At 38.0% G+C, this 14,164-nt stretch overlaps 1 protein-coding gene across 2 annotated transcripts in view; it reads right to left on the reverse strand.

The window, feature by feature from the left end:
- The window catches only part of gucy1a2 (guanylate cyclase 1 soluble subunit alpha 2), a 323,810-nt gene that overhangs the window by 207,996 nt on the left and 101,650 nt on the right, over nucleotides 1-14,164 (reverse strand). For both annotated transcript variants that reach the window (XR_010004065.1, XM_003219302.4), the window contains exon 5: nucleotides 7,765-8,250. Coding sequence is in view for 1 of the 2 variants with exons in the window: in XM_003219302.4 (XP_003219350.2) it covers nucleotides 7,765-8,250 (486 nt within the window). In the remaining variant the exon portion in view is untranslated. The remainder of the gene's footprint in view (nucleotides 1-7,764; nucleotides 8,251-14,164) is intronic.

Raw genomic sequence — 14,164 nt, forward strand, 5'->3', positions numbered from 1 at the left:
AGGGTATATAAAGGAGGGTTGGCCGGAGCCTCCCATTCTTGGCTTTTCTGATGTTCATGTTTCCTACAGTAAAAGTTCCTGGTGATACCACAGAGAGTCTCGTGTGTTCATTCAGGAGCGGCTGTGGTGAGCTGACAGAGCCGCATCTGTCCTGTGGGCCTTAGTTTGGAGACCCCTAGTCTAGTGGTTTGAGCATAGGACTACAATTCTGGAAAATCTGTGTTTGAAGCCCTGCTCAGTCATGAAAAACCACTGGATGACATTGTAAAGCACCCAAGGAAGGGATCCAAGAGGAAGGAAAATGCCATGTTTGGATTATCACAAGTCAGAAAACAACTTGAAGACACACAACAAGAATGAATGAATGAGACCATTCCAAGACACTCTGCCATCAGCAGCCCTGCTCAAGTCTTCAAATACGGGACCCTGGTTTTTTTGACAGAGCCTTTCAGTAATATGCTATTATTTTCTATTGCCTTCCATTTTTTAAAGCATGATCATATTTTCTAATAAATCTTGTAGTCTCATGAAATGTCGATATGTTCAATATAGCCACATTTTGGATTCAAGGGAGATTGCAAGTCTGATTTGTCTTGGATCCATTTATTTGTTCTTTGTTGTCACACTGTAGCATATGCAGAATAATACTCCAGTAAACATGCATAGGATTAGTGTGAGTGAGCCTCAGTTGTATTAGTCATAGAAGACATATAGATCTCTTTGGGTCTCATATAGAGGAAACACAAGCTATAAAATAAATAAATGTACCACAGATATATAGAAAATCTTCTCAGACACCACAGAAAGATACTTTTGGCCTTTTTCTTCATATATTTTTGATGTTTATACTCAATTTTGTGAAAATCACACAACAATCTAGAAGTCCTCTATGAAACAATAATGCCAATTTTAAAGATCACCTGGAAACAGTAATTTCAGCAAATAACATACTGCTTGTTGTGGTTCAGTCTGATGATGATGAAAGGGGATTTGGAGCAAAGATAAGGATGACCTTCTACAGGAGTCTGAAAATTGTCAACAGAGCTCGGATGGGAGTGAGGGGGATGAATGCTTGTTAGACAGAGATTACAGATTAAAGTTGAGATCAGGCCTCCGTCACAGTGTGAGAATTGCAGGCAGATGCAGAGAAACAAGAATGCACAGGAATGTGTTTATGTCTTTCAAGGAGGGTTAAAAGAGATTCCAGTCAGAGCAACCTCGCTTTTGGAGAATCAACTCTTACCTCATCTCATACCTAGAATCTGTGTTTGGATTACTTTTGAAGTTCATGCATTCATGTTACCTTGGATTTACTGTGCTATTTTGGGGATTTTGGATTAATATCTACAAATCATTGAACTGCATTTACAGATTGCACTTGCAATTGGTTTTTACATAGTGCTGTTTTATGTTTTCCAGGCTGTATGGCCATGTTCCATACAACAACCCTGTGATCCCAGCCATGAAAGCTTTCGGCAACCAGGTTTTTACTGATTTTTCTGCTTTTTAATAAGTTTTGCTATCTTTCTTCAATAAACTGAAAAGACTTAAGCCTGCTGTGGCTGAGTTTGCGTATTGGAGCAAGGTAAACCAGTGCTGAGTTGCGATACTGCTGACCTATAGAAGAACACACAAAAAGCTTATTTAGTTTTTTTAAAATAAAAAAATGTCAATTCAAAATTATCTCCACTCCCTTTTGCTATCACATAAGTGGGCTTCTTTGTGATCATTTAATATCTCTATAGCAACTACAGCAATTACTTGCATAGGAGGATAACATTAGAAAAGTATATTTTTAGATGCCTTTTAATGTGTAATTTAGCAGCAGGAAACAAAGAGAAAGCCACCTCTCATGCCAGTTTGTGCTGTAAGACGGTACAAACTAATATCTGAACATGTCTACTCATTTAACCTTTGTTGCAGACTCTTTCTCTCTCTCTTTCATACACACAAATAAAACCGCTTGTCATAATTTCTCAACCAGCAGTGACTCTTACTTCCTTGACATAGTGTATAAAGTCTTCATTTTGTTCTGTCGCAATTGAAAAGTTATCTATCTAATCTAATCTTTCTAAGAGTTGCCATGTACTTCTTATTATAAGAACTATCCAAGATTTGAGAGACAGAAATCCTTACCTTTTATATAGAATGAAATAAATATATTTGGGGGTGTGGGTCCTTTAAAAAGGTAAAAGCGTTATCATGTAATTTATGAATGTGGACAATGACAGAGTAATATATGGCAATGGTAACTCAAATCAATACTTTCTTTTGGTAGTTATATATAAAATACAGTTGTTAGTTGTTGCTTCCTGATATGTCAACCATTCATGTCATGAATTTTGACAGTATGCTATTGCTTATGCCTAAATTAGCAAAGTAGATATGTTCTTGGGCTTTACAAGTTTAACAGAAACTTTGTAACAGGATTAGGATGTGGAAAGATATGGAAAAATAAGCCAAAAAAAGAGAAGTGTATAAGTAGAGGGCAGGATTGGGGACCAAAATTAGGGAATGAGGATCATTCTCCAAAGCTAAGAAAGTATCATCACTGCCTCAAGAAGGCCCAAGATTTGTCAGACATGGTTTACTGTTTATAGAAGAACATGTATGATAGTTTCTTCAATAGGGACTGGAGTAGCAAAATGCTTGGGAGCACTGGAAATTCAGCTGGGCATGGAATATCTCCAGTGAACAATTATCAGATTTCTTTTAGCCTACAGCACCCATTATTTCCAGGTCTTTCATCCAAGTATTAACCAGGCCCGACCCTGCTTAGCTTCTGAGACCAGATGAGATTGGCCATGTTTAGGGTGGTATGGCCATCGGCATTGTTGCAATTTGACAGCACTTTAATTGCTATGGCTTCACCTAACAAAATATTGGGGGTCATAGTTTCACAAAGTATTTCTATACTGGATATTCTCCTTAATAATAGCACTAGCACTCTGCTGAAAAGAATTCTTATATATCTCATGAAATTCCAAATTTCAGAATTGATTTGCATGGAGATAAGGCAATTAAAATAGTATCCAACTGGAACAGATGTGTAGTGTGGATACACTCCAGGTAGCATATAAGGGAAATGTCACATTCTTCCCCATTTAACAGCACATTTCAAACTCACAGGCTTTTCAGACTTATCACTAGAACAAGAACTCACTAGGGGAGTTCACAAGATTGATGCTTCCTTGCATCAAAGCCTTTAGTGATCTTAACACCAGGCTGCTAGATTTAAGTATTGCCTTGCTCAGGAGCTTAAAAACAAAGCGCGGCACTGAGCAGAGGGCAGAACAACCTGGAAGATGACAGCATAACATTGAATGTGAGGCTGCAAAAAGTGATAGATAACAATAATTTAATTCTTTCTGATGTTTTTTCTGATGTAACCTCCAGTTAGGTCTCGACTGACAAATGTGTCCATCCACAGTGGAGGAAGACAGGCTGATGGCTTTCCCTGTTGGCATTCACTAAACTATAAAGTTTGGGTCTTCACCAAAGAAAGTTTCTGCATAAATATGGATTAGTGAGGCTCAGTCATAGCTCTGAGAAATCAAAAACATCAGACATCAAGAATGTAGGAGAATGTAATTAAACCTTAGTACACAGTAAGGATTAACAGGACTAGTTATTTATTCATTTTTATGTAGTGGCCTTTGTGTTCAGAAAAGAACTTGGAAATGTTGCTTGTGGTGACTAAAACTCGATTGGCTAGGGGAATCTTGGATTTATAGTCTGAAATAGTTATCATTTTAATTGGTAGCATATTCTAGGCTAGAAATCTTTCCCTAAGAGCAGGCAGAATTTGTCTCTTCACTACTATTGATGGTCACCCATTTACCTTCTGTCTGTATGGAGGTGAGCATGAAAAGACATTGAAGGATATCATATGAAGGAACTATGAACATGGTCAAGGAATGGTCCTCCTGATGTTGGTAGACTTGCACAGGGATCACACAACACATCAGGTTGCAACAATGGTCTGTTTCTGGGCATCTTATATAATTATAACACCTCATATGGATCAGGTTCAAGTTATCCAAAGGACTGTACTTGCCCATGTTCTGAGATCTTGTGGATCCTCAGCAGCTGCTCCCAGATTTTCCAAAAGAGATTTGACTGGAACCATTGTCTTTCTGCAAGCAGTGAAGGCCTGTCTATTTTTGGGAAGCATTTGAGAACCAATTGCTCAGGGAGGTGAACCTTGTAATGTGCTAGATCAATTTTCCCTTTTGCATGTTGAGAATTTTAGCTATGTCAATTTTGAGTAATGTAAACCAACATAAATCTAAAACTGGGAAATGTGGTGATAATGATAATGATTATGACGATCCCCACTATTAGCGATAGAGATGAAGACTGATGGGAACTGCAACCACATTTCAAGGTCAGCAGTCGCCCACCACTGCTTTAGGATTAGGTTTTTTCCCCATATGTAAACCTCACAGTATTTCTATGCTATCATGCATGCTAGGACTTCTTAGGTGATGGGGACAATGGAAGCTGATTGACGGAAAATCATCTGAAACAAAAAAAAACCTCTGCACCAAGCTGTCAAGAATAATGCATTTGAAAATGACAATCACGCAAGAAAGTGTGGAGGCTGAAAAACATCTGTCTGATTTGCCTGGACACTTTTACATATATTCTTTCTCTAATTGGGAAGACAGAGAAAAAAATGGAATTTTATTTTTGGTACTATTATTTTGGAACTATCTCAGAGATTAAGATCATGTGGGGAGGCCCTGCTCTCAGTCCCACCTCCTTCACAGGCACGATTGATGGGGATGAGAGACAGGGGCTTCTCAATGGTGGCCCCTCGGTGATGGAACTCCCTCCCAGTGAAATCAGATTAGCATCCTCCATCCTGATCTTCAAGAAAAAACTCAAGATGTGGCTCTGGGACCAAGCTTTTCGACAAGTAATTGGGAGCAGTGAAATATGTTAAGGTATATGTGCAAGGTCTTTTTTGGAAGAATGGATGTAATTAATTATATGCTTTTAAGCTTGAATAATGTATTTTATGGATTATTGTTAATGGTTTTAAATATGTTTTTTTTTAATTTTGTGTGGCACTGAATTTTGCCGGTTGTTGTAAGCTGCCCTGAGTCCCCTCGGGTGAGAAAGGCGGGGTAGAAATGTTATAAATAAATAAATATGTGACTATGAAACAATGTGATTAACAAATGGAATGGCCCTGGATTATGTTTTGGATGGCGGGATTTTAATTGATGTTTTAATACTTCATGTTTAATTATTGGTTTTAATTTTATTGTTTATTTGATATATGTGTATGGCATCAAATTGCTGCCTGTTGTAAAGCTGCCTTGAATCCCCCCCCCCTGCACGCAGTTGAGAAAAGTGGGATATAAAATGATAATTAATAAATAAATATTCTGTCATGCTTCTTTAAAGTAAAATGTTGCTCTGTGTTCCAGAAGCTTTCAAGATAGATTACCAAAAGAAATATTGAATAGTGCTGTTTCCTACATGCAAAATACTCTCTCCTCAAACCAGGACTGTACTAACGCTTCACAAACTACTATGATTTTTCCATTTGTCAAGAGAAAATAAGATAATGTTATTCCTTCTATTGACTGCCATATAGCTTCTTGTCACCAAAATACAATGGAATCAACAGTGTTATGTTCCATGTACTGTACCAGGTTTTCTTTCACGACAAATCACAGCATATAAATGCCAATTTAACTATCATGGCTCCATTCTAAGGAAAATTGGGACCTGTGGCTTTATAGAGCATTTTTGCTACAGATTTTTCTGCCACAGAACTCTAGTGCCTCCCAAAAATGACAAATAATTATGGAATTCCACAAAATGCAGCTATAAAGAGATATCAATGTATTGTTTTTGTAGTAGGAAATTGATACTGGAACCCACAGATTCGGCTTCCTTCATTCTCAGTTCTCACACGTTCTTTATTCCATGCCTCCATGTCAAATACCCAAGTGTTACACCACAGCTTAACTTTTCAAGCTATCACCTTCTGGAGATTAAAACCATCAAGTGAATAAATCGCTTTCTGCTCACATACAGCCTTGTGCCACAACTTTAGAAATAGTTCTGAGAAAAACCAACCGGTTCTTGAAAAAAACAAAGGTTTTTACAAATGTCAACTTATATAAATGTCTACTTCCACATTAACATTTTCACCACATGAGATGGAAAAGATCGCTGCTTCCAATTCTCTCTACGTTTTCTCCATTGTTTGCTGTTGTTTTGTGCAAAAAAGCCTCATTTGTGCAAAGAAAATTATTTTGCACAAAGGTTTTCAGTTTTGAAATAAAATATTTTATTTAGAACAAATATGTGATTGCACAAAATATGATGCTTCACACTATATTTTGTTTAAAATACATAATGAAATTATTAATTTATTTGCAACACCCCAACACAATGAAAGCGCTCCCATCAGATGGCCACCGAGCCTCTGGTTAAAAACTTCCAGAGAAGGAGACTCCACCACATTCCTAACATGAAAGGAAGTTCTTCAACAAATCGTTTCAGTCCTCTACTCAGTATGCATCACACTAAAAAGCCAGGCATAGTCTCAAAACCCCTTCAGTGTCATGTCATTGCATGGCAATAAGAGATCATCCCAAGGTCAGTCTCAAGATAAGCCTAAAAGAAGTCTCAACCTATGTAAGTGGCAGTCAGTGAGAAAAATACTAGGTCTCAAACATAATTTACTAATGACAGCTTACTAGAGGCTGTTCTAATATGCAGTTGGGCTATATCAGTAAGCCACCAGAACAGAAGATGTAAGAGTGTTGAACATATGTATTTGTCAGTAAACTTTGATCCTCTGAGAACAACCTATAGTTTATCTACACTGTCAAAATAATGTAGTTGGACTGGACATCACTTTAACTACCATGGTTAAATGCTATGGGATCATTGCAGTGAATTATTTTTAAATGCTTTAAAGTACAAATCCTAGGATTCCATACATACCATTGAGTCATGCCAGTTAAAATGGTATCAAGCTGCACTAATTCTACAGTGCAATTGCACCTGACAAAGAAAATACTTTTTGTGGAGGTTGGATATCTAAACAAGTTTCAGAAATTGATGGGATTATTATTTTTAACGTGGCAAAGTCACAAATTAATTTCTGAATTATATGTCTGGATATGGTATAGTATGAACTCATGTAGTCAGACTGCAACTAATTTCAGCCGACTTCAGCTCTTATCTAGGACTGTGCCCTTCCTTCTTCATACAAGAGATTGGTGGTAAAAACTTAAAGTGGTAAAACCACTGCACAATATAATCCTGGGGAGTATCTGCACTCATTTTAAGTCACAATGTCCAAAAAAAAAAAAAAAAACCAGATAAAAGAAGTAGTCTATTAAGGAGAATTCTCTCACATTCCCTCTTCATTATTTCTATTAGCAGAACCATCTTCCTTGTTGCCTGGCTTTTTGTGTTGTACCTTCAACTCATAAGTCATAGCAAAATCCATAATTTTGGTCCAAAAGCCTCTCCTCCAACATGAAGTTGACTTATAAATGAGTACACAGAGTTATATTTCCATGTTCTAGTCCTGAATGGTCTATAGTCCAAAAGCCTATTATACTAGTCTGGAGCACACCAAAATTTTCTTAATATTCTCCCCAGCAATCAATTCTCTTATATGGGCTGACCCTAAAAGTCAACTTTCATGCAAATAATATTCTCCAAAGCCAACCTTGTACTTTTCTTTCTTACTTTTAAAGAACCATAGTGAGTTGATAAATTATTTACCTTATAGATATCCAGGAATCCACACTGATGGTCAAATCGTGTGTAGAGCTCGTTGAGCATACTGATCACCTGCATGGGAGTGCACTGAGCACAGACAGCAGTGAAGCCAACAATGTCAGAGAAGAGCATGGTAACATCATCAAACTTCCTTGCTGGAACTTGCTTCCCTTGCCACAGCTGCTGGGCCACTTCTTCTGGGAAGATAGAAATCAGGAGATCCACTGTTTTCTTTTTTTCTTCTTCCAGAGCTTGGTGTGTTTTCTCTAGTGTTGCCTTCAGTTTGTCCATCCGCTTCTTTAAGCCATCCTGGGCCTTGGCCTGCTCCCCAACAAGAATGACATCACGAGTAGCATCATGGATTGGTATGTCTGAAAGGTGGAGACCACGACCCATCAGTTCATCCAGTTTGTCCACACAAGGTGAACCCAAAAACAATATGGAGTTTGATTCCGGGACATGGATCATTTGTCCTTTGATTTCCATTACCTGCGAAGAACAAACAGAGAATAATTAATAAACCATTAGTGATAATATCAAAATAAAATATCAAAGTAAAGTGTGAAGCCTGCTAAAAACGTGATGGGTTATTTTAACAAATGATTCTCTTGATCAGTCCTTTCCCCCCACCTTGAATATTAGTTAACAAATATGAACATGATCTTGGTTGTTCAATTGCTTATCGTTTTTTTACTCTTTCATTTAAAGCTTAGAAATATTGATGCAATAAAAGATGAGACACATGATTTTTGATAAAGCAAAACAAACTAAGAAAAATATTTAATTTTCATTTTTCTCCCATTTGGGACTCAAAGCAGCGTACACTACACATTTAAAAAAGTGAAGCAATCTGTAATACAAACAAACATTAAATAATCCACTCAAAAACAGTAATTTGGAAAAGTTTAAAACCTATGGAAACTGTATAGGGCTTTATAGGTCATGAACAGTACTTTGAAATGTGCACAGGCTATGATTTGAGGAGGAACGTAAACCCATTCAGCCCAATAAATTAAATCTAAGAGCCAAATACATGCTGAAATAAAAGGGCCTGTTACGTCTGCTACCAGAAATGCAGCACTAAACTTCCCATGGAAGGAAATTCCACAATCAGGTGCAGGCCCGTAAGCCAGGATTTTGCTTTGGGAGGGCCTGGGATTTTTTTTTTGGGGGGGGGGGGGGGGCAGAATCTGGGTGGGAGAGGATCTACCCTAGCAAACCTTTTGTATTATTATCCCAATACCCCCATGCATATGGGATCATGATATGAATAAACATAACAGTTTAAATAACAAATGTAAGGCATTCTCTCGGACCACCCTGAGAATTTCGGGGGGGGGGGGGGGCAAAGCCCCTCAAGCACCCCCCCCCCCCCCCGGCTACAGGGAATAGTAACTGAGAAAGCTCTCTATTCTACAAGGAGATAGGGTCTTTCAAATATCTGGGCTTAATCTGCGTAAAGTAGAACTTTGAATTCTGCCTAGAAATGGACCAGTAGCCAGTGAAGGTGTTCCAACAAGGGATTTACATATTTAGTCTGTGTTGCTAGTGAGTCACCCTGTAGTCAAATGCCCAGTTGCCCAGTGAATAATGGCACAGTGGGGAAATCTTGGAATGTTGGATAGCCTATAGATCAGTGGTTCTCAACCTGTGGGTCCCCAGATGTTTTGGCCTTCAATTCCCAGAAATCCTAACAGCTGGTAAACTGGCTGGGGTTTCTGAGAGTTATAGGCCAAAACACTTGGGGGCCCACAGGTTGAGTACCACTGCTATAGAGGCTGATTCACACAATGATGTCCTAGTAAGGAAACCCGGTGTCCTTTAATCTCATATAGAATAATACCATGAAGATCTCATCACTCATAACTGCAACAGGTAGGCTTGAGATAGTTTGCAGGCCTGGCTTGATTTCCAAGCCAAGAAAGAGGTCCACCCTTAAACGTCAGCTCCCACTCTCTTGATCAACTTTGCTTGCCAACTAGAGATGCCATCTGTTGCTAGATTATGTTGATTTAGGATAATTAAAATGAAGTTAAACACACCTAGGGGGCTAAAACTAAGGGCAAGGATGATATTCCTCTTCCTTTTCAAGATAAGATAAGAGAAAATGCTGCTAAATTGCTTCCTCCTCCATCTATGGATGGTTAACTCTGTTCTCCAGTTCGTTCAAATAGATTTTGTGTGTGTTGGGCAGGATGATTCAGGTACATATGTTTTGACATTAGGAAGATCATGTGCAGACAGCCTTGAGGGAAATAAACATAATCTTAAAATTCCATGAGCAAAACCCAATACAGCCAATATAGCCAAATATATTTTATCAAGAGACTTTAAAAAAAATTGCTCATCCATATTAAACCCTGCTTTCAATTTAGGCTGCTTCTCTTTCAGAAGACCCCTCAGGCGTTTATGAGCATGACACAGCATAATAATGCCCTACTGGTCAGGTTTCTGAGACGAAATATCACAACAGATGTGCACATCTAAATGAAACACAAACACTTGATAAAGGGAGACAGAGCATAGATCTGCAACCAATGTGGCATATACAAATTGGAAAGAAAATTAGTTTCACATTTTAATATCACGCAACACAAATATCAACCACTTCCCAACTCAATATGTCAACCAGAATGTAATTATTCTTCTGACTCTGCATTTCTCCATAGTTTGAGATTTCGTTCATTGTCATTTGCAGAAAATGTAAACGAAAAAACACACCTATTAAGATAAATGTGTCCATTAATGAATACATAAGGGGGAATGCATAGACAAACTTTAATTTCCCTCTAATCTAGCCTTTCCAAAACATGTGTGCGTGTGAGAGAATGTTGTTTTTGCTACAATGGTCTAACAGGAATATCCCCTTAGATTTTTTTTTAAAATGCATAAACTTTACAACGTGTGAAAGTAGCAGAAAATTATATGGAAGAAAGAGTAGCTTCAATAAATTCTAATTCTACTGAAATTGAAAATGACAGACACACACATCTGGTCATAGGTCTTGGACATATCATTTTGTATTTATAGCATTTATAGCATAGACAAATGACAGAGCTCAGCAAACAATACAGGCCACGGAGAGACCATGTTGTAGGATGTTCTTGGCAGGAGAGGGTTTGCCATTGTCTTCGAGATGAAGGGTGCATGTATTTATTTATTTATTTATTTACTTATATCATTTCTACCCCGTCCTTCTCACCTGAAGGGACTCAGGGCAGCTTACAAAAATGGCAATTAATGCCAATATACCAATATACAATACAATAACATTAAAACAGTTAAAACATTTAAATAGTATTAGTATTTAAATAGTATCACAATATACAATAAACAAAATTAAAACAGTGCAAAATGCTTGTGTACACTGTAGAATTAATGCAGTTTGACACCGCTTTAACTTTCAATGCTATGGAATCATGGGATTTGTAGTTTTACAAGCCTTCTCTGTTAAAGAGTGCTCATGCCTTACCAACCTACAAATCCCATGATTCCACAACATTAAACCATGGCAGTTAAATTGGTATCAAACTACATTAATTCCATTTTGTAGATGGACCCTATGGGAATAGGACTTCTGCACAGTCAATCAGTTTCCATGGCTAAGCAGGGATTTGAACTCTGATCTCCTGGAATCCCAATGCAACATTAAATTATGTTGAGTCTCTGTTGATGTTAGCAATATAATTCTCATTGAATAGCTCATTGAATAGCATAATCCTAAAACTGGGACAACAGGGTGTTGGGAACATTTTTTTCATTTGGAATGGAAGTAATTGTCTTGTATCATAGATTGGGGAACCACACATTTGGACCATGTAAATGACAGAATTATTTGTTGTGCAAGCAAATTATTTTTATGAATAAGGGTCTTTCCCACATTAATGGAAATAAAACTTTCCAGTTATTCTTCACTGTAGATGTTTCTGGGATGGTCATCTCCACTCCTCCATGTTATCAACGTCCATCCATTTCCTCCTTTGCAACATTAGCATTTTGAAGTCATTATGCCTCTTTCTTGGTGAAATGGGAATGCCCATCTATCAGGCATAACAGGAGAGTTCATGTAATTCAGCCCTTTGCTCACATATGAAAGTAGCCATATTACACTGAGCATCTGTTGGCTCAGCAAAATTTTACAATGTTCACCTCATTTTTAAAACATTGCTCCACATTTAATATGTGAAGGAAATAGATGTCTGTTTCCACATGTGCTGTAAATAAGTTTAAATGGACACATTCGGAAAATGTTTCAGCACTGCAGAGCAGATTGCCCAGTGTGCAAGGAACCTGCTGGCAGCAATCTGGGTTTCAGAGTCTTCCTCTTGCTCTGCCATGTATTAAAGTTTACTGCTTTGTGCACAAATCTAATATTATTTCATTGGCACAAACATTGTAGACATAAAGCATGCTCAGATGTTAAGACAGTCAATCCTACATATATAGGCTATAGAGGCAGGACTGGTGAAATCTTCCAGCATCCAAAATTCAATTTGAGAAAGGATTGAAGGGTACATTCCAGTAATGGATGGGGTAATGACAAGGGGCAGAGCCGAAGCAAAGTGAACAGGGCCAGATGCAAATTTTCCTAGCAGCTGTCAACCATGGGAAACACAGTCTAAAAACCACAATTCCTGTTCCATGAAAAATCTTCCCAGCCTGGATATCACAGTTCCTGTTCCACAAAAAGTCTTCTCCATTTGCAAATCACAGCTTCAGTTCTATGCAAAGTCCTTCCAGCCTGCAAACCACAGTTCTGTTCAATGCAATGACTTTCCAGGCTGCAAACTGAAGCTCTTATTCCATGCAAAAGCTTGTTTATAAACCAGTCCTCCTATCTCATGAAAAGCCTGCAAGGATTGGAAACCGGGCTCATTGAGATTTTAAAAGCATAGAAAAGGCTTCAACCTCCTTAGAATGGATAAGGCCCATGGAATGAACACACACACAAACACCTGCTACAAATAGGATGCTTATAAGCAGCTTTGGGCTGCCTTTTTTTAATGTATCATCATCAAACTCCCAGATGACTGTATAGTGCAAATGAAAATAAAAGAGAAACAGGCTCTTTTCATGAAGAACATGTTTATTGAAATTATTTTGGATCGGCTTTTAAGATGACTTCTTCAAATATCACAAAGAATAATTCCTCAAAATCCTTTCATATTTAGAAAATATTTGGCCAAGCAATGCACTAATAATTAAGATGCAATCTTTTGCATATTTACATGTGACTAAAGCTTCCTGCTCACAGAAGAACCAATTTCTGAATAATCATGCTGCCATAATATTTAGGAATTAATTCACAGAAAATTCTATGAATTTAGATTACTAGAATATACATAAAACAGAATGTTTGATTTCAGAGTAATGCAGTATCAGGAATAACTTCCATGTTTTGTTCTCACAAAATTCACATTGATTAGAATCTTCACTTTAAATACAAGAGGAGGAAAAGAGAAAAGAATTTTTAAAAATGAAATCAATTTGGAGATTTATCATAGAATAGTCAAGAGAGAGTGTGAAACTCTCTAACACAGACTCTGTGACTTCATGCAGACAAAATTCATATCTCCAATTTTCCCCCAAATAACTAGGCACTCCCAAAGTCCAGGTAGGAAGAACTTTATACAAATATATACTGGAAATTTGGATCCCACATCTCAATGTAAGGAGCCCCGGTGGCAAAGTGCATTAAAGCACTGAGCTGCTGAACTTGCAGACCAGAAGGTCCCAGGTTCAAACCCCAGGAGCATCCGCTGTTAGCTCCAGTTCCTGCCAACCTAGCAGTTCGAAAACATGCCAATGTGAGTAGATCAATAGGTACCGCTCCAGCGGGAAGGTAACGGTGCTCCATGCAGTCATGCCAGCCACATGACCTTGGAGGTGTCTACGGACAACGCCGGCTCTTCGGCTTAGAAATGGAGATGAGCACCAACCCCCAGAGTCAGACATGACTGGACTTAACATCAGGGGAAACCTTTACCTTTACCTTTTTCTCAATGTATAGCAGCCCATTTCTCTGAAACTGGATTTGGCCTTTACACTGAATGAAGTTTCTCACCACATTATACTTTAGAAACCATCAAACAATGGTGTCCTCAATACAGGTTTTTTTGGGGACTATCATAGGGCCATATTAAGTTCTCTGGAAAGCAGATAACAAGGTCAAGTCTGAGTGTCCTAGGTTATCTGCATTCACCAAGCTACTGTGTTGCCAGCAGGCAAAGAGCAAAAAGCTTGTCCCATCACAAATACTGAATAAGACTGAACTACCAGCTTCTTTGAGGAGAAATGACACCACAGAATAATGAAATAAATGTTGGAATTAACTACAAGGCCCATCTGCTCCAACAACTTGCCATGAGGAAATTACATAACTAAAGTACAGTATTCTGTAATA

Source organism: Anolis carolinensis, chromosome 3 (genome assembly GCF_035594765.1).
Source record: "Anolis carolinensis isolate JA03-04 chromosome 3, rAnoCar3.1.pri, whole genome shotgun sequence".
In the NCBI taxonomy this organism is placed as follows: Eukaryota; Metazoa; Chordata; class Lepidosauria; order Squamata; family Dactyloidae; genus Anolis; species Anolis carolinensis.